Here is a 22,122-nt window from a genome sequence, read left to right on the forward strand (position 1 = left end):
TACACTCATGTTCATACTAGTTTGTCTTCTTGATATTCTTACATTTAATTAGTTTCTTTGAAATAGAATCAAGTTATATTTCATGCAAATATTTTAGAATGTCACCACACCTGATAATATTCAATAGGATATATATTCTGCCAAACGATTATTCAACATCTACATTTCATTCTCTTTCCTTTTTAGGTTATGCCTTGTTCATATTTCCATTTCCCGAACTTTCATCTTTTAGGCTCATATTCCTTTTTTTTTAAGGTTATGCCTTGTATATATCCTGCCTGTTTATGTATTTTTCAAAAACAACCCTTAAAGATTCATTATACATACTATCACATACATTATCAAATTGCAATCCAAGCAACGCAAAAACCATGGATGATATTTTCTACAATTCTAATTCCTATACATCCTAAAATTATGCTTTTCAAGCTCATACTTCAGGGGAAGCTTAAGAAAAGTTGAACAAGAAAAATTTATGCAGAAGGTCAAAATGAATCCTAAAGGAGATATTTTAGCATAGGGGAAAAAAATACAATGGGTTTGGTCCACAATAATCTTCCTACAATACCAGGCTATAAGGCCATAGGATTTTGTGCACATGGATATTGAATTAAGTGCATAGTTGTGAGGAAAACCACCAGCCAATGTATAAGCTTATTTGCAACATACAATATGGACATTTTATCAAGCTACATGGCAAAGAAATGAGAGATTGGAAACAATACTTTCTATTCAAGACTTTGGTAGGGAATACTCATTATGCACTTATACGAGTTATAGAAAAATAAAATTGGACGAAAAGAAACGAAACATTGTATAACAGTATAAGTGTCTAATAAGTGGTAACTGAAAGAGCCCCACCAAGATTAGTCTAATTTTGTCAAAGACTGAGCTTTGGCTACATACTGCTACTTAGGCCAACAACATCCTCTATGAGAAATCCAATTGATTGCTCAAATGTTCTGAAGTCTGAAATTTAAAAACAACGAATGGTGTTTCCTTCAGTGCCACTGAAAGCCACAAAATCATTAAAAAAAAACCACCCATAATAAATCGAGGAAAAAAATTAGAACCCCAAAAAGTAATTAAATCCATATTCCTTAGACAGGTACTAAAAGTTAAAACTAAGCTAAGAATATAGCAATCCATCCACAATAAAAGGCACCCATAAAAATGATATATAGATTCAAAGAATAATTGAACTTTCAAACATAATTTTCAGTCTCATAAAATTATCACAGTATAGAGAACTAGCATTGAATGATTAGTTATGACTGAATTCATTCATTTTTAATACGCTAGACCTTTATCAAACAAATATTTGATCACATTTTCATCTTGCTATTATAGCCAAATTAAGAAAGGAATTTCTAAATTTTAAATTCATACTAATTTGCTAAAGACACATTGTGAAATTGAAATAATTTGGAAAGGAAAATATACACCTACAGAGACGCCGCTTGATCGATCTCCAGGATGCTCCAATAAAACATGTTTAACTGTGATAGTTGATTGAAATACTTGGTATTCGCAAACCAAGAAAATAATCAAAGTTAGCAATTTTTTTTAATAACGCAATGACAAATATAAATATAAATTTATATTTTTAATGAATATAAGTTTAAAAATCCCAAAAGCAAAATATACAAGAATTTTTCTTTTCTAATGAATATAACGGAAATAAATAAATAAGATGAGGCATTAGAAAAGAAACCAATAAAAACTATGCAGAAAAGGAAGTAAAATGGGTGGCTCATGCTCGAGATTGCATTAGAGTTCGGGTGTTGCCGTGCTCATACAATAGTTCCCTGAGCCCTTTCGAATAGTATTGTATTAGTAAAGTAAGCTATTTGGACGGTGATGAAATGAAAGGAATTCTCAATGGTCCATCACGTCATTTCCCTACACAGTAGTAGTACAGTACAACTACAATATTTATTATTAAAAAAATTTACATGAAAATAATTGGGAAAATTGAGGTTTTACATCCCAGAAAAAAAGACATAAAACTTAAAATACTATAAACCTTCAGAATGTGTAGTATAATTTGAATATTTCACGCTATTAGTTCTATGATGAAATTGATAAGATTGAAATGTTATTTTGCTTTGGGTTCATTATATCTTTGTTAGGCAATTTATACCTTGGCACAGGAGTAGCTTGATGCATTTAGGAGATTAAGGTGAAAATTGATTATCTTGTTTTAGATGTAAAATTACTACTAATTAATATGAATTACGTATAATTTTTTCTTCTCTTCTTTTTTTTTTTTTTTTAAATTTTATAGACAAAAAATTTATCAAAATTTTTCATACTTGTTGATGTGGCAGATTAATAGTGGTAAGTAAAAGAGTGGTGTTAATGGTAGACTTAGATAAAAACTAGTAAAAGTTTGCTAACTCAACTTTTATTATTATTCTTATTTTTTTTAGAAGTGCAACATTCACAATATTTTTTACAACAAATCCTAGATTTTAAGTTGCTTTTTGTTTTTTATTTAAAAATATCACTAGAATTATATTTTTGCTATCAATAACAGGCTATAACAACTTGCTACTTAGCATTAATTGTAAAAGTGTTGTAAAAAATATTGTGGACGTTTCATTTTTCTCTCTTTTTTATTTTTTTTTTCATCCAGTAAAAAAATATTATTTTATTTATTGATTAACTTAGCATTAGTTGTAAAAGTGTTGTGAAAAATATTGTGGATGTTTCATTTTTCTCTCTTTTTTATTTTTTTTTCATCCAGTAAAAAAATATTATTTTATTTATTGATTATAAATAATCATTTTGGTTAAAATTTTGGGGCCTTTTTTTAACTTGAGACTTTAGGTGACCGCATCTTTTGCTCTACCATTTAGCCGACCGTGCCTTGGCAGCGCAAATTAACCAATTATTAAGCCAAGTGACTTAATTAGTCCAATCATGCTTATTGCATTAGTTAATGTAAACAAACACAATATTGCGTAAAACAAATTCAGTATATAAAATTGAATTTTTACAAAATAGATTGATCATATTCTAATCTGATACCACCTATAGTACTTACTGACATTAGCCAATGAATCTCCCAATCTATAAACTCTTCTTTATAAGAATTTCGTTGCACATGAACTTCTTGCTCATGACTTCAAGTACCCACTTGAAGCTTTCTTCCAATTGGTTGAAAGTATCTAAATGCGACAACGTCAATCAATCACCAGATCTTCAGTGTTCTTCAAACTTGATCTCTAGATAATGCTTTGAGGGAGCTTGGGATAACCTAACCCAAGATGCACATTTGCTCCCAAAAAAAAAAAACCCAAGATGCACAATGCACGGATCTCCAAAAAAGACTCTAATCATGTTTTCTAGGTTTTCATATATAGCTTGGCTTTGGAGGCACGAAACTTTAGATAAATGACGGTTGATTGAGATTGAATAAGATTTTGACAAATCTCAATAGGTCAAGCTATGGTGTTGATTGATCGCCTTTAGTGAATCTTGACTGATTGACTTGGAATTAGAATTTATTAAGTACGAACTTGGATTTGTTTTAAGTGTGTTGCATTTTGGGTTTCGTTAATTTAAAATTTATTATTCTTAGTAGTATTTGCCTTCGATTTTGCTTGGGACATTGGCAATTGCCTCAAAGCTTTTTATTATATTTTGACTGGTTAAGAACAAAGGTTGAATTCTCCGTTGATGCTCATTGATTTGACTATTTAATTTCAATTTCAATTCTTGTTACCATTATTTTCTTGGTAGTTAGCTTGTGGTCCTCTGGAACAAGGCTGTGTGCTTTTGTGTTATCCTGGGATTGCAAACATGTTCTTTGTGTTTTTAATTTGTTTTTCAATTTGATTTTGTATGTGCAATATTTATCTTCGACTTCCTAATCTATTTGAAATTGTTTTCTTATCAAGGATGCTATCGGTGACCAGTACAGACTACAAAGACGCCGAAGTGAGAGAGAGAAAAATACGTTCTAATTTTTAAGCCTAAAATTGAGCTAGCAGTTACAACAACTTTCTTTAACAATTTTTGATGCAATTCTATAGTCTTCATATTGATCTTCAAACTAAACTTCAAATTGAATCATCAAGAAGTACAATTCGACAATGTTTTGAACACGGTTTGCCAATACATACAATACATAACCATAACAAAAGTGAATCTGGGCTTGCTTTCCCTTGAGATTGATGTTTAAGGAAAGGTGCGGATGCTTATTTATAAATAAATCACCATTGATTCATTGTCAACATGGCCAAGCAAGAATTGGATACCTTTACTTTTTCATTTTCTTTCTTAAGGCATTTACACTCTTATAAAAAAACATCCACTTGCTCGTTCTCCATCATCCTTTCAATTCTTCCTTAATTACACTTAAAATCGATCATCGATCAAAGTGCTCTGCAAGTCTCTCTGCTGCAACCTGCGATTTTCTGTGGTACACTTCTTTGCTTTGTATAGGAAGCAAAGGTAAGTAACAGAAACATTTCCATCCTTTTGGTGTTTTTTGAATATCTTTCCACGCCTGGTTACTCCTAAATTTTTCTATGGCAATGCTTCTTTGATTTGCACTTTGTTTCACAATTCTGTTACTTTTCTATTTATTTTATTTTGTTGTTTAGTTATTGGTTGTCAACTTGTAGTTCTACATCTCATATGAGAATTCACAAAACAGAATATAGAATATTGCTTTCTTTTTTTTTAAAACAAAAAGAACATAGTTTATAAAAATGAAGAAAATACACTCTCTTTAGCAATTTAGGACAATTACTCATTCCTTAAAAGTTATCATGACTTTTGAGTAGAGTTTATAGCATGCTTTTGTGTTAGAACCTCATACATTCTCCCTTGTGCGTGTATTTGTTTCTAAAATAAAATTAAAAAAAATAGTGAAAATATATAAATATAATAAGCTATATAAAACGAAAGGCAAAATTCAAAAAGTCCCTTGGGGTTAGGGTCTGAGACTCTATGCTATCAATCTTGTATATTTCGTTAGCTATTGAAAATGGTCATATGTTATACAAGTGTTATTTTAAAATAAAATTTATAGTGAAGTAGTCCTGTACATACCGTGTGATAATTTTTTATTAGTTGCAGTTAATAGAACTAAGATAAAGGCATTAATTTGGACAATTCTTAAATCTCATAGATCAATAATACAAAAAGTGCAACTAACCTTGACCATACGGTGTCTCATTTCATTTTGGCCCCAAAAAAAGGTGAAAACAATGTAAGTGCAAGATTAAAACAATTTTATTATTTGATCTCTTGTGGGTATGGATGGAAATGGATAACATGATCCATGAACATAAAACAATTATTTACAAATTAGTGTTCAATATAAATGAGTTCATGTCAAAGCAAGTTCAATTAGTTTACACAGCTAATAAATAGGTCAATTTTGTGTTGACCTCCTTAACCCATAATCATCCCAAAATGATCTAGTTCATTATTCGTATCAAGACAAGGTTAATCCATTTTGATACAAATGCGTTTAACCTAGTAAATTTGTCCATAAACTTAAATTATATATATATATATATATATATATAGAGAGAGAGAGAGAGAGAGAGAGAGAGAGAGAGAGAGAGAGAGAGAGAGTTGAGTTAAAAGAATTTAAATGGTTATATTAGTAATTATTCATTAAAATCCTAAAGTCCCTGCCTTTAAAAAAAATATATATATATTAGGATATGTTTGGGAACTTTTTTTTTCCTTTATTTTCTGTTTCTAAAAACAATTTTCTATTTTTAGACTAAAAAACTTGTTTGGCAACCCAAAATAGACAAAAAACAAAATCTATTCTCAAAACTCAATTTGTGAAGGAAACTGAAAACATGCAAAATGCTGTTTTCAGTTTCTAATTTTTAAAAGTCAATAAAAACACGCATTTAATTTAATAAATCTGCCTCATTCAATGAGTTAGCATTAAAATTCAAATCCTAGTAACAACATATTTTAGTATTTTCTATTTTTTTCAAAGAACTATCTTTTTAATTTCAACTAACCCAACATGATTTTGATTTCAAAAATACAAGAAAATTGTTTTTTCATTATATTCCCAAAAGCAAGTTTTTGAAAGTAGAAAACAAAAATTGTTACCAAACATAACCTTAGATTTTGTTTTTCTAAATTTTGATGGAGTTTCATTGGGTTCAAATAAGAACTTTTAGATTGTATATAAATGGACCTTAATACGACCCGCCAACATGAATTGCCACCAAAATTGCTCATAAAGGCTTAAGTGTTACACCCAACATTCCTATTCACAAATTAATATGGATAGAAATTCTAAATACATAGTCATTTGGATGATAACGATCAATTGCTAACTGTTTGAAACTTATAACAAGTTTAGTAGGTTAGGGTGTAAGAAAAATCAAACATAGCATTTATGCAATGGAATAAATAAAACATCACTCCAACCAATGTTGTCAAAGTATTTTGAAGAGAAAGACAACAGCTTGAAGAAAAGATTTTGGGGAACATTATCACTGTCAGACATTCCTTGTTTTTTTATCTTTCTTCCTCTGTGAACACACTAATTGATAAACTCATTTACACTAGCTATTATGGTTAATGACAAAAGTATTATATGAGTTAAAGAAGAAAAGAAATAGCTGCATAAAGAATAAAATTGTCTATCAAAATTCTTACCTAAGTATATATGTAATATTTTTTTTTCTTGAGAAGGAAGTATGTATGTCAGTAAACGATTCTACAAACCTTTGCATAAAGAATAAAATTGTCTATCAAAATTCTTACCCAAGTATGCAAGTTTTTTTTTTTTTTTTTTTTAAGAAGGAAGTATGTAAGTTGGTAAACAATTCAACAAATCTTAATCTCTCTAATATTTCCTTGAGTAAATGAAATTCATAAATTGAATTGTGTAATGAGTTCCATTACTGAGCTTTCAAAAGTAACAAAACTAACCCTAAGTTTCAATATATATCAGATCTTCTATAATAATAATAATAATAATAATAATATGCCAAATCCTGAGCTTTCAAAATGTGACAAATTTATAAAAACTGGTAGAATTTTAATTGGAGAAACGTTTAAAGTTTTTGAAACTTTAGCAATAGAATTCTAGTTGGACCAAATCAATATTATTATATGTATAAAAGCAGAGACCTCATACGGAAGAGCATGAGGTTCTATCAAGTGGTGCATTGTATGACATTTTTTTCATTTAGGTTTCCACCTCATCCAAGTTTAGTATTTATGTCAGATGCATTTATTTCAATGTATTAATATAATTCAAAGAATTTGTATACATTTATAACTTTAAATGCTTTGGATAGACACGAATGGATCTAAAAAGTCATGGGAAAAATATGAATTAAGAAAACTTTTCAATTTTCCACATAAGCTAACTTCAATGCAAAATTGCAAGAGTCAGATTCAACGAATTTGGTAATATGATTATTTGTCTTCACATTTGCCCCAATATAAATCTCCATTTTCTTTGGACTTAAAAATTAAACTTCCATAATTTCTCTTACAATATCTTTGGTTCCCTTTCTGAAAGGTATGTTAATTTCCAAAATATTATGTACGTCTTATATATTTTGTTTATATTTTATGTATACATTTTTACTGATATAGCATTCTAATGTTTAGGCTGATTTTTTCATATTATGTGCCAATTTAGATTTTTGGTTTTCCATATAATGCATATACTTGGTAAGGATTTGTAGTATTTTTGGTATTTTGGTTGCTTTTTGTTCAATTAAAATTTGAAGGTTAAATTGTGATATTATTGCATCACTATGGCATTATTTTTTCTATTATTGTATCATGAAAATTCTAGCAGTTTTTATAGCTAATTGATTAAGATATCATTCTATCAATTTTCACTCTATTATAATTATGATCTTTGAAAATCAAACTTTTCTTCAATTAAAATGTTAATGTGCCTTAATTTTATCTCTCATATCAATTTTGAAATCAATGAAAAACTACTTTCATTGACATAAAAATTGTAGGTGTTGATATATAGACTTTAGTGGCATAAGAAATGTGGAAATTAACACTATAGAATTTATATATAAAGAATAAATCATACAAGAAAGACACCTAGGAATCAACAGTTTGTAGGTGATAATATGAATTGTGATTTGACGATATTTATTGGTTGCATGAATTGGAGGAATTTTTCCCCCCAATGTATTTAGTTTGAATTTAGTTTTACTACAAAACTTCAAATATTAGCTATGACTAATAATAATAGTATTCATGAATGGGTCATACATAACTTCTTAGAAAATTTATCAAAATGCACCGCACATCGCGTGGGATATCAACTAGTTTATTAATAAAAGATTGTCCATTTGGAGCAACCACAACGTATGGGATATAATTTTTATTATATGGTATATAGTATGATATAATTTGGATATGAATTTATATAATATATAATTTTATTCTAAATATTTTGGTGACAATAAATAAATGACAGATTATTATATAATTTCACAACTATTATCTATAAGGACAAAACTTAAGTACAATATTTTAAGTGTTGTTCCTTAGGTTCTTCACTTAAGATTGAACCATGTGGCTACTTAACTAAAAAATACACTTTCATCTCATGAAGAAAAATCCACATAGTAGAATCTTAAAAGAGGAACTTAAGGAACAAAACCTTAGTACTGTACCTAAGTCTTGCCCTGTCTATAATATATCAAGGGTATTATAATTTCATATGGGACAATTTTTGTGTTTAGATAGGTTTAGTTACAAGTTGTGCAAATTTTTGTTTTTTTAATTAATAGTAAGTTAGTAACAAAGAGAGACACTAATTGAAATGATTTAAAAATTATATGATTTTAATTGAAAATTAAAAAAATAGGATTTAATTTGAAATCACCCGAGATTTTATGGGAATTATATAAATCTACTCAATTCTTTATTTCGTGTTAACTCTACTTTACTCTCCTCCATTCTCACTCGATCCAAACGAGCCCTTAATAGCAGGCAAGGAATTGAGTAGATTATATAGTAGTATATGTTTTTTTTTTTTTTTTTGAGATAAAAGATAAATATTTTATTGAAGAAAAGTACGTATTACAAAAGTACCACTAGGAACAACACAACCCATAGAGCAGGAAATAAATCCAGCAGGTTGGACACTAACAACAAAACAAAACAACTAAAACATCACCAAAGACAGAAAAACAAAACAAATCAGCCAACTCGATGAGAGCTAGTTTCTATTCTGTGAAGCACACAGTCTTTGATACTCTTCTAAAAAACCAAGAGCCCTATCTAGGATGATTTTTGAATGCTGCTGGATTCTTTCAAAGTAGAATTTATTCCTTGTGTTCCATATTGCCCAAGACACCATTGCCCATCGTTCTAACTCCAGCTGTGGGAGCTTCTTAACCAGCAATTGGAATAAATGGAAGAACTCACGAGCCTCATTTGAGCACTTCTGAAGCAATTGGAATATATGTTTTTTTTCTAATGTTTAGAACTCTTGATTCTAAAAGAATAGAAAATCGATCACGCAAATATAAATGAAAGTCAAAATTTAAAACTCCGTATTTTCTTACAGAGAATCCAAAAGAATAAAGCCAAGAAATGAAGATTATTTCACTTATCATTGACATTGGAGGACACTTGGTGGCGCCAATCAGAAAACATTTTTGCTATCTAAGTTGCTACAATAGCCACATCAAGAATCTCAAAGATCAATTTCAGAAGCTGGGTGACAAGAGAGCTGGGGTGCAATTAGAAATTGATGCAGCAAAACAAAACGGAGAGGTAATTGCATCTGAGGTTGAGAGTTGGGTAGAAAAGGTCGACAACATCAGTGAAGGTCTGCAGAGATTCCTTGAAGAAGATGTCAAAGCAAATGCGATGTGCTTGAATGGATGGTGTCCCAATCTGAAGTCACGTTATTTCTTGAGTAGGATAGCTAAGAAGAAGACTTTGGAAATTGATGGGCTATTAAGAGATGGACAATTTGATAAAGTGTCCTATCCTCCTCCTCCACCACAGGGAATAGCAACTTCTTCCAAGGAAGGTTTTAAGGTTTTTGAATCAAGAATACCAATCATGAAAGAACTTTTGACTGCTTTAAGGGATGACAAGATCAACATGATTGCCATATCCGGGATGGAGGGGATTGGAAAGACAACAATGGCCAAAGAGGTAGCAAAAAGAGCCAAAGATGATAACTTATTTGATGAAGTTGTGATGGTAGTAGTGTCCCGTAAAAAAGACTTGAGCAAGATTGAAGATCAAATTGCTATGATGCGACATAGGGAAATTAACTTTGAGAATGTCCTTGTAATATTAGACAATGTTTTGGAAGAAGTTAATCTAAAGGATGTAGGAATTCCTTATAAAGTTGAACTCAATAGTTGCAAAATCTTGTTAACATCAAGAAGCGAAGAAGTCTGCAATCAAATGAAATCTCATAAGATTGTTAGAATTGAAGCCTTAACTGAAGAAGAAGCATGGAGCTTTTTCAAAGAGATGGCAGGTAATTGTATAGATACTCCCAATCTACGTCCAATAGCAGAAAAGGTTGCGAAGGAATGTAAAGGCATACCTATTGCTATAGTTACTGTTGGAAGAGCTCTAGAAAACAAGAGAAATAATGAGTGGGTTGCTGCACTTCAACAGCTTAGAAAGTCTATCTCAAAAAATAATTCAAGTTTGGATTCAAATGTCTATTCCAGCATAGAGCTCAGTTACAATTTTCTAGCAAGTGATGAAGTCAAGTCATGCTTTTTGCTATGCTGTTTATTTCCAGAAGATTATGATATTCCCATTGAATATTTAGTCAGATTTGGAGTGGGACAAAGGTTATTTGCAAAGATTGATAAGGTGGCAGAAGCAAGAAATAGAGTCCATGCAATGGTTGACAATCTTAGAAGATCATCTCTTTTGTTGGATAGTGATGAAGAAGAATGTGTGAAAATGCATGATGTTGTACGGGGTGTTGCCATATCAATTGCTAATGGACATGTTTGTTGGGAAGAATGGACAAAGAAAGATACATATGAACATTATGTTGCGATTTCGATTGTATCTCAAGAATTGAAAAATCATCCTGATGGCTTGGAGTGTCCAAAACTTGAGCTTCTACAACTATCATGTGGAAAGGACGCTACTAGACAAATGCTCCCAACCAATCTATTTAAAGGGATGATGGGATTAAAGGTTTTGGCTATGCAAGGTATGTCTTTTCCATCACTACCACAATCCATACAGGTCCTTCAGAACCTTCAGACATTGCTTCTAGAGTATTGTGAGATAAAAGATGTGTCAACAATTGGAGCACTTGGGAAACTAGAAATGCTTAGCTTTCTTGGTACTGAAATCAAGGAGTTGCCCAGAGAAATAGGAAATCTGAGTCATTTAAAGTTGTTAGATCTGTCAGAATGCTCTGCTCTTCAGCACATTCCACCTGGTCTACTATCAAGTTTATCTAGACTAGAAGAGTTGTACATGAGAAATGTCTTTGTCATGAATTGGGAACCAACGGAAGGCAATAGAGAGGGAGCCAACGCAAGCCTTGCTGAACTAAGGTCTTTCTCTGATTCTTTGATGGCTTTACGTCTTCATATTCCAAACATCAAGTTATTGCCAAAAGAATTGCACTTCAAAAATCAAATGATAAAATTTCAAATATATGCATTGGACATGCCATTTTTGCATTGGACTTCTGGCAAATATTCTACTTTCTGGAACACAACTCAGTATATATTTAAAAATAGTTTGGTACTTGTAGGATTTGTTGCAAGTGATATTGCGGAGAGTCGGATACCTCGTCTACTGTTACAGAAATCTGAACTTATATTTTTGAGTGAAATAAAAGATTTTGAAAACATTCTCTACAAGTTAGACGAAGAGGGCTTTCCATGCTTGGAGGTTCTAAGCATTTCACACAGTGAAGATGTAGAATACTTAATTGATGCCACATCATATCAGACTCCTCATGTTGCCTTTCCTATCTTGGAGTCATTGGAACTAGCGAGATTGCCTAATTTAAAAAAGATATATCATAGCCAAATCCCACAGAGATCCTTTAGTGGTACACACTCACAGCTTGCTTGTTTTGGCAAACTAAGATCAATTATGCTCTTCTATTGCAAATGTTTGAAAAATGTCTTTTCATTGTCCATAGCGAGAGGTTTGGTTCAACTCCAAGAGTTAAATATAGGAAGTTGTGAAGACATGGAAGAAATATTTCACAAGGAAGGAGAAGATGAGAAGGCACTAATTGATAAGATCATGTTTCCGCAATTAACGTCTATAAAGCTGCGCTCTCTACCAAGACTCATTGGCTTTTGTACAGGCGTGGGTCCCGTTGAGCTTGTCCAACCATCATTGTTGAATCAGGAGGTATAATTCTTTCCCTCGCTCTTTAAAATATTAATTTTATAAATCCTTCCTTTCAAAAGCTCATTGTTTTATGCTTTTCAAAGTGATTTATCAATTTTTTAATGTTTAAAAGGTTTGCCTGGATTTGATGCTTCTTACATAATAAGTTTATGGATTCATCGGGTTAGAAGGATAGACACTTTTGGAAGTGACAAGATGACAATCATTCAGCAAGCTGCTGGATCCTTTCCTGACTCAACACCCATTTCTCATAAATTCTTTTCATCCAAGACCATTTTGTGGCAACCTAATTTAAAAGAACTTTCATTTGGGGATTCAAATGAAGATTTTGAAAGACTAGAAGTGGTATTTGATCTTGAAGGACAGAAGGACAACAATGACCATCAGAGAATCGCAGTACTTGCTGAATTGAAAACTTTAAGAGTAAATTGTTTATGTAATTTGAGGTATTTATGGAAGAATGTTCCACAAGGAATTCAGGCTTTCAAAACCTAACATCAATTGATGTATTAAAATGTCATAAACTAAGATATTTATTCCCACCTACTGTTGCAAAACTACTTGTGGAACTTCAAAGCATTGACATATGGTCGTGTGACATGATCGAAAACATTGTTCAAAGAGATGGAGAAGAAGAGGCAGAGGATATCATCTTGTTCCCTACACTTACTTCCTTCAGTTTATGTTTCCTGCCAAATCTCATGAGTTTCTGTACCGAACCTTATTCTTTTGAATGGTCATCCATTGAGAAGATCTCTATGTATGGGTGTCCGAAATTCAAAACATGTGGGAAGCTGCAGAAAATTAACTGGGAATTGGATTCAAAGCCCCAAGACCAAGAGTCATGCCTTGAGTGCGTACCACGTGGCATGAATGATAGTCCATTGGTTACGTCAGACAAAGGCACCACCAAGAAATTCCAAGAAAGCTCATTTGTGAATAAAGAGGTACGTATCTCACAAATAACAATCCCCGCCCCCCTTTTTTTTTTTTTAATAATAAGAAAACAACACAATGAAATTTCTAGATTTATGCACCTGTGCCAATGGAGCATGGTGATAACCTTTAGTCGATCAACAGAGTGATAAGATAAATAGACATCAACATTTTATTGCTTTTCTATTTGTTCATCAACTCTGTTTATACCATCTTCTTTTGTAGATGGATATATATATATATGCTTTTTTTTTTTTTTTTTTGGCTGTCAGGCCCATGGATCCAAATAATTTTGATGGATATAAAAGAAATGATTATTTAGTTCTTTAAAAGTAATTGATTATCTTTGTTTGTAGGGTATTTTGACTAAGGATCCAAGAGCTAATGATATCGACAACAACTCCGAGAGGTCTTTTTTTCCATCCCATTTGATTGTGTTCTTAAAGAATCTAAAAAAGATAAATTTGATTAGCTGTGATTTGCTGGAAGTTATATTTCAACTTGAGGAACTAAATGTTGAGGAAAGTCGCATGGCACCAGTACTTGATCAGTTAAGGGAATTGGATCTAATGGATTTACCAAAACTGGTGCACATATGGAAGAAGGGTCCGAAAAGGATCTTGGGCTTTGGGAACTTGAGATTGTTAGAAGTAATAGGATGTAACAGTCTAACATATTTGTTCTCACCATCCATAGCAAAACTGCTTGTGATGTTAGAGAAAATTAAAGTTAGTCGCTGTGAGAAAATTGAAGAAATCCTTGCAAGAGCAGGAGAAGAAGAGGAAGAAAAGGAAAGTCACATCGCACCTGTACTTGATCAATTAAGGGCATTGTTTCTAATGGATTTACCAAAACTGGTGCACATATGGAAGAAGGGTCCGGAAAGGATCTTGGGCTTTGGAAACCTGAGATTGTTAAAAGTATGGGACTGTAACAGTCTGACATATTTGTTCTCACCATCAATAGCAAAACTACTCGTGATGTTAGAGAAAATAGAAGTTGGTAACTGTAAGAAAATTGAAGAAATCTTTGCAAGAGCAGGAGAAGAAGAGGAAGAAAAGGAAAGTCACATCGCACCAATACCTGATCAATTAAGGGAATTGGTTCTAATGGATTTACCAAAATTGGTGCACATATGGAAGAAGGGTCTGGAAAGGATCTTGGGCTTTGGAAACCTGAGATTGTTAGAAGTATGGGACTGTAACAGTCTGACATACTTGTTCTCACCATCAATAGCAAAACTGCTCGTGATGTTAGAGAAAATTAAAGTTAGTCGCTGTGAGAAAATTGAAGAAATCCTTGCAAGAGCAGGAGAAGAAGAGGAAGAAAAGGAAAGTCACATCGCACCAGTACTTGATCAATTAAGGGAATTGTTTCTAATGGATTTACCAAAACTGGTGCACATATGGAAGAAGGGTCCGGAAAGGATCTTGGGCTTTGGAAACCTGAGATTGTTAGAAGTATGGGACTGTAACAGTCTGACATATTTGTTCTCACCATCAATAGCAAAACTGCTCGTGATGTTAGAGAAAATTGAAGTTGGTGATTGTAAGAAAATTGAAGAAATCCTTGCAAGAGCAGGAGAAGAAGAAAAAGAAAAGGACGTTTTGTTCGACAAAGTGAACTCAATCGTGCTTCATAATTTACCAAATCTGAAGTGTTTTTGCTCTGAAACTAATGCTTTAAAGTGGCCATCACTGGAGGAAATAACAGTGAATGAATGTCCTAGTTTAAGCACGTTTATTCCATCTAATCTAAACACACCTAAGCTAGAGGGAGTATACAATGCATTTTCATGGGAAAAAGAAAGAACGTGTCATTGGAAGGGAGACCTGAATGCCACCATAGAGCACATATTCAAAGGAAAGGTATGTCACATTCACACCACAAATATCCCACTAATAGGAGAATTTTAACACTTTTGTATAAACCATCACTGTATATAATTTGCAAATATTTTTAGCTTTTATTAATTAGTGGAAATTAGAACCTAGTTTTATTAAAATGAAAAAATAAATATTTTGACACAATTGCATGCTCCAAGAAAATATTTTGACAAACGATAATTTTTTCACTTACAATCAATTACAGTAGCAGCAATAGCAATCACATAGCACTGTCGTTTTTCCATTGAAAATATTATGGTTACTTAAATCACACATAATTTTTATATAGGAAAAGCTGGTGGATCATTAGACACATTAACAAGAGCAAATTGAGATTAGTGAGACGGATGTGTAATGCTGGGTAAGACATACAAGTGGTGAGCACATTACCTTTTCTTATATTAGTTTAGTATTTGGTCAGTATCCAAAAATGCATAAACATCATAAATAAATAAAATAAAATTGAATGATCATTAATTACAAGTTTCCTAGTTCTATAAAATCTGGAAAATCATATTTGGTAAAGCATCATAATATTATTCTATCCATCCCGATCATTTTGCTACAATTTAGTCTTTATATTATAAGAACAAAAACATCATATTCTAGTAATTAAGTTGAAATCTTTAAAATATGATACTAATCAAATTCATTAAACAATAAGTGTCCTTTTTCCTCATCATATATAGATGCATGAAAGCAATGAAAGTAATCCCATTTAACTCACTGTAAATCTAATGTCTCACTTGCTTGTATATGGTAACAGGTGGTATCAATTACATGCTTTTCAGCCTCAAGTTTCTAAAGAGGATATGATGCTGGCATATACAAGTAGAAGGAAGCATTGTCATAAAGCTTATGAGAAACACATCTAAAGTTTATGCTCATTCCAAACAGGGCCTTATATTGTTTCTTTTAGTGGTGAAGCTAGCTGGATCTATCTTATGCTATTTTTGTGTGTGTGTATTCCAAGAAGACCATAGTGTGATTATATTCTTGTTTTCGTCTATGTTCAATCTTTTATCCATAAGACTCCAAAATTGAAAAAATTGAGTCTTTATGAGCCCTATATGTGAATGCCATGCATTTATCTCCACATTTGAATGCTAAGTAAATATACTCATATTCATACTAATTTATCTACTTGATAATCTTGTAGTTATTAAGTTTCTTTAAACTAGAACCAAGTTAATGTACGTTTCTTTGCACAAGAAAGCAGTAAATCATTTTGATGAAACCCAACAATAGCCAAACTTCCCCAGCACATGATATATTTCCGCATACAAAATTGACTTTCCACTAAAACCAAACGATACAACCAGCCTACAGAATTCTCATAGCCAATGAAATTGTGCATAAAAACATATTACATGTTGAATATGAATTAATCCAAACACCAAAAATGAATTCTTTCACCAATATATAATCTAATTTTGGTATACAAACTGATTACTGTAACCTACATTACAAATACTATCCTATTGTCCTTCATGGTTCTATTAAACATCTAGCATAATCAGATTATTAGAACTATAGTTTAAACATAAGAAATGAGAATAAACGACATAGGTAAACATATGTGACACTAGAAGTGCATATGGAGACCAAATCAACAACATAAGAAATGAGAATATATGACCTAGGTAAACACATGTGACACTAGAAGTGCAAATGGAGACCAAATCAATAACAAAGAGATTTGCAACTTTCAATTTCATCATCAATATGACTAATGCATGACAACCCAATCCCTAAAGGAATTTGGGGTTAAAGATCGACAGCAATCCACTTAATGGTGAATCATGACTGATCCAGTGCGAACTCAATGCTTAATGATCCTTTGATAGGATGGGTTGAGCCAGTCTTCAAAAGAACTTCATCAAGACAAATTTTGTGCTTCTCATTTCCGTGACCGCACAAGCCAGAGGAGACTAAGGGCTTGAAGACGAAAGGAATAGTCATTTATTGCAAGAAGTGCATGAGCTGATTGCCTAGTTATCAATATATGGTGCATTGTTATAGTGTTTTTTTATGCACATTGTCAACCTGGTAATTGCAAGAAAAGAAAAGAAAAAGTGACATAAAATGGCCTCATCAACAGTTACAAGAAGACCAAGTTATGTACAAGTTGCATCAAAACTAGCACCAAGCCTTTTAAATGCATGATTTATTTCACCTAGAAAGAGGACCAAGTTTTTATAGACTCTTTTCTAAAAAAACAAATAAATACATAATGGGAAGTTAATGAAAAGTAACCAGACTCTGTTTTTTGCAGACCCACCCCACCCCCCATAAAAATTCCCAAGCAAGATTAAATGCATAATGCTTTGAAGAACATATACGAATACAACAATCACATGTAGGATTTGCTTTATTCCTCGTGTTCCAAATACCTAAAAACATACCAAAGTGCATTTAATCTTAATGCTATGGGAACACAAATTGGCTAGTACTGGACAAAGAATATGAATTAAAATTTTATAATTGCACAAGGGGTATTCCTCAAAAAAATTATCCTTATAGATTTCCTACTATTTTACTGACAATATCAAAGTAGCTAAAGAATTTTAAAGCAATCCCAAGAAGCAATATTCTACCATGTGTAAGGATTATCCTAGCACTGCAAATCTAGCCTGTTTCAAAATTGAGTTTCATTTCATCATCATTCCTTCCTAGCAATGAGTGCTTGAACGATAGTAGGAGAACAAATAAGTGGGATCAAACCAGAATAGAAAATTACCTGGCAAAGGAATCCCTCGAGTGTTCCAAGCTTTCCTATGTAGTTTGCTACATTCCCAGATGATCCTAACCGGCCAGGTGAGCCATTGGTCAATGTCTCAGCCAGGGATTGTAGCAATGCCTCCATGCCTAGTAACAGAGCATCTCAGTTTAAGGCTCCAATTGATTCACAAGAAGCTGCACCATTTGGCAATTCAGTCAAAAACGTCACAAAATCATTTTTAAAAATAAGGAGTAAAGAAGTGCTGCCAACATAGAAACAAGGTATTAAAGATTTTAATTTTTGACACATAAAGTGCCCATTTTTTTTGTCACAATATGTAAAATACATCCGTTCCAAAAATGGGTGATGAATAAGAAAGCACAATTTAGAAATTAGAAGGGCTAATCAGAACTTCCTTTATGGTTAAGAAAACTGAAACTTCCATTACTCAAAGCATCCAAAAATGGGTGATGAATAAGAAAGCACAATTTAGAAATTAGAAGGGCTACTCAGAACTTCCTTTACGGTTAAGAAAACTGAAACTTCCATTACTCAAAGCATAAGAAAGAGGATAATATAGTCCTTACATTCATGTGCATAAACTCCAATGTAGGAATCAAGGAAAAACAAAAAACGGTGGGGCAAAAGAGGAGGGTGGGGGGGTTCATTTTATACAGACATCCTTCGTCAAATATGTATGTGTGTGTGGTGCATCTTCCCCTACTAATGCCTTACATGTGTTAGAAAAATGGTTAAGCAACTAAATTCATCATTGCTTAATAGTTTAAACTTTTGGGACAAGTGGTAGTATGTCATACTATCAGAACAGGTGGCCTTGAGTTCAAGCTTTTGTTTTCTTCATTACAAAAGCCACAATTTTAACAAGGCTAAATTCTAATCATGCCACAATTAAAAGAATTGATAATGTAGGGAATTTTTTGTAAAACCTGCAGCCAACTGACCCTGCCTAGCAAAACTAGTTGCCAAGTAATCTAGGAGCATTCACCCATGATAGACTAAGAAAAAAAATCAGAATAAAGGCCAAATTCAAAAAATAAAAAAGTGGTTCGAAATTCAAAAATAAAATCAGAAATAATAAATTCTGAATTAATTTTGGAGCTCCTTGCATCAAAAGACACACAATGACATTGAGATACATGTTAAGAAAATTTCCATGTGACAATTAGTTTTCCAACTTTAGGCATTTGGAGCGTACCCCAGTTAGGTCAAACAATATATAAGTGAATCTACATGTCAAGTTGATTTCAAATAGGCAAGCCAGCAACCAGTTTTGTGAATTTTTTTTAAAAAAAAAGTAAAGCTGCAATGCAGGTTAGAGTTCATCTCATGTAGTTTAGCAAAGAAACCTGAATGAGCTACATAAACACCTTGGCATGATTAAAACCCTTTAAGGTGTCCATATCAAATTGTTTGTTGAGCTTGCCTGCGGCTTATCATGCCACGCAACTATGAATTTAAAATAATTTTATCATAACCTCAGTAACTTGCATATTTAAGCTACAACCATGTGGTTACATTATTAAGGACCTTAACACAAGATACTAAGAAATATGATTCTAAAGATTTTAGAGATATTAATTCCGTGATCAATTTTAAAAATCCAGGCATACAATCATTAAAGAATCAAAAGGAAAAGAAGTTTAAATACCATTTCCACTCATTAAATGGGATTAATCTCCTGAGCTTGAGATAAATATGCCCTAGAAGAAAAAGGATTAACAGAAACATAATAACAATGTCCTAAGCCCTCACATTGAAAAGGCAAAAAGGATAAAACGAGTACTGCACTTAATTGAGGATAACATTGTCAAACCTGCTGGCGGGCTCACCGGAGCTCTCGTTCTAGTTGATTTAGCTTTAGCCGGCTACTCTCAAGTTGTTGCACATATGCCTAAAAAATGAAGTAAAAACAAGTTGTTGCATCTTATCCACAAACTATTATAAGATGGAGCAGCTTGCATTCCAGCATATGCAGCAATTATATATTGAAAGCAAAGCAAAATAACAATGACAACAATGTTCATGAGGAGAAAAGAACTAAAGACACAGAAGGGCCTACTTTTTTCCTTAATCAGCTTTTTCTGGCAGCTTCACGATTTTGAACAAGCTGGTGTGACATCCACGAAATTATCTGAATATACATTGTTTAAATCATATTACCTTTTAATCCCCTGATTTCTCTTTTGATTTATCACTGGAATCAGAAGCCACAACAGCAGTCAATTGAAAGCTTTCATGCTGCGCAAAGACAAGGAAAGCACAAACTTGAAGTCAATGGTAAAGAGCAGCCAAACTTTCCAATGAAACAGAAAGTTCTTACATGCAATATTACTGTCAGATGACAACACAACACCAAAAGCAAAGTTAGTTCTCATTACAGAATTATCGTATGGATCTAATGAAAGGGCATATTACCTTTTAGCATCAAATTACTATATACGAGATATCTATAGACGACATAATCCCTAGAAAGCTGAATAAGATGGATAAACAATGCGAGAGACATCACCCTTTGATTCTGCCATCCCAGTTCTCACAATGGCCACTAGATGTAGAAATCAGAGTTCTGGTTCTCACGCGCTTCCGTGAACCCTTTCAAATTCAGAAACAAAAGAAACACAGAGAGAGAGAGAGAGAGAGAGAAAGGGGGGGGGGGGGGGGTTGGCCCAAATAGGAAAGGCCCATTAAAGCTTATGCCACAAGAATGGATTTGTGTATTCATTGAGTTGGGATAAGTTCTAGATAATAGACATGAGCCCATAACTGCAAAAGCCACAACGGGCCTTGGCTTGATTTGGTTAAGTAAAACTTTATCTAGTAAAGAAATAGTTGAGGTTTAAATAGATTTCCTACTACAAAAGGGTTTGAAGCCTACCTACCTATGGGAAAGATTTTTTTTTTTTTTTTGTTAATAAAAAATAAAAAATTTACTCTATATGTGTGTGAATCTCCATTCTAAAGACTTGAATTCCGACCCTTATTCCCCACCACAAGAACTTTGTACTTATAAAATGACCATCACACCAAAAATGCATAATAGTATATAAAAGAGTTAAACCATTTAGGAAAAAGGATGAATCAGTAAATTACGGATAAAAATCATGTTCTACTTTTGTATTTTACTTATTATCTACCAATTACTATTTTCTATACACAAAGATTCGTACAAATGATTTTTATTCATAAATTACATGTTTGGCTATACTACAAACTAAAAAATTAATTCCCAAGAGTCTTGTAGTTCAATTAATTAGTACTTGCTAGTGTTTCTAGGACATCCAAGGTTTAAACCTCCTCTACCCAAAATTTCTGTCTATTTTAGTATAAGAACATACTTTTTATATTTTACATACTAAATTTTGAAAACACTCAACATCATATTATCTATTTTTCATTATATTTCATTAAAATATCAATTTTTAAGATACACTTTTTCTGCTCATTAAGAAATTTCTCTCTACCTTTAGCTTTGAGGCATTTCCTTTTCAATCTTTGATATTACCGTATTTACTGCAAATACTCGAATGAACGACTAACCATAAGAATCTTAAAGATTAAGTATTCTCAATTTCTCAATGACTAAAGGAGACTGTTTAGGAATTGTGTGTGCACTTTTATTTTGTAATTAAATTGTATAAAAGAATTGTTACAAACAAGTGTGAACCATGGATTTGAATTCTCCTTGTAAAAAAGACACATTAAATATCATTGAGCCACAAATTTCACAATAATATAATTTCATTTTTTTGTTGGCAGTATTCATTGGTGCTGAACAATCCACCTTTATTTCCCTCTTGTTTTTCTCTCTAGCCCAAATGATTCTTTTTACACTATACTCACGCAACATTTGAGATAGTACTGACTACTGAGTTACATGGCATGATAGCACCACAAAACACATGCATAATGTGAAAAATGCAGTGAAACCCTCAATGTCATAGACTTTTCCTTTGATCTTTTAGCAATATTGCATTATTTTTAGGGCAATGAATAATGTAAATGTACATTGACTGAATGCAGCTAAAGGCCATCACTAGTCACGACACGACATCTTCACTAACTTTATTTGAACCACTAAGTCAAATATATATATAAATATATATATATATATATATATATTTTTATGGAAAATCAAATCTAATTTCAAATGTTAATCTTGTACTAACTTTTTACTCTTATATATATATATATATATATATATAT

The 22,122-nt window shown here is 32.2% G+C and overlaps 1 protein-coding gene and 1 long non-coding RNA gene across 9 annotated transcripts in view; one reads left to right on the plus strand and one right to left on the minus strand.

Annotated features, from left to right (window-relative positions):
• LOC126693402 (uncharacterized) overlaps positions 1 to 16,239 on the plus strand; it is a 41,422-nt gene extending 25,183 nt beyond the window's left edge. Inside the window, exons 5-7 of the mRNA XM_050389359.1 lie at positions 14,196 to 15,158; positions 15,466 to 15,553; positions 15,943 to 16,239. Of these exons, the coding sequence (XP_050245316.1) occupies positions 14,196 to 15,158; positions 15,466 to 15,486 (984 nt within the window). The 3' untranslated portion in view covers positions 15,487 to 15,553; positions 15,943 to 16,239. The remainder of the gene's footprint in view (positions 1 to 14,195; positions 15,159 to 15,465; positions 15,554 to 15,942) is intronic.
• Positions 16,240 to 16,487: 248 nt separating this feature from the next.
• On the minus strand, positions 16,488 to 20,556 carry LOC126693404 (uncharacterized). 8 transcript variants are annotated; one of them, XR_007645345.1, is made up of 6 exons: positions 20,335 to 20,556; positions 19,979 to 20,157; positions 19,723 to 19,810; positions 19,568 to 19,619; positions 17,917 to 18,092; positions 16,488 to 17,222 (listed from the first exon to the last, which is right to left on the minus strand). It is a non-coding gene; the product is annotated as an uncharacterized LOC126693404 (long non-coding RNA). The 8 variants fall into 8 exon arrangements; XR_007645347.1 differs by having other exon boundaries at positions 20,080 to 20,157; positions 20,335 to 20,555; XR_007645341.1 differs by having other exon boundaries at positions 19,733 to 19,810; positions 20,335 to 20,555.
• Positions 20,557 to 22,122: the final 1,566 nt, after the last annotated feature.

This window comes from Quercus robur, chromosome 7 (assembly GCF_932294415.1).
Source record: "Quercus robur chromosome 7, dhQueRobu3.1, whole genome shotgun sequence".
NCBI lineage: Eukaryota > Viridiplantae > Streptophyta > Magnoliopsida > Fagales > Fagaceae > Quercus > Quercus robur.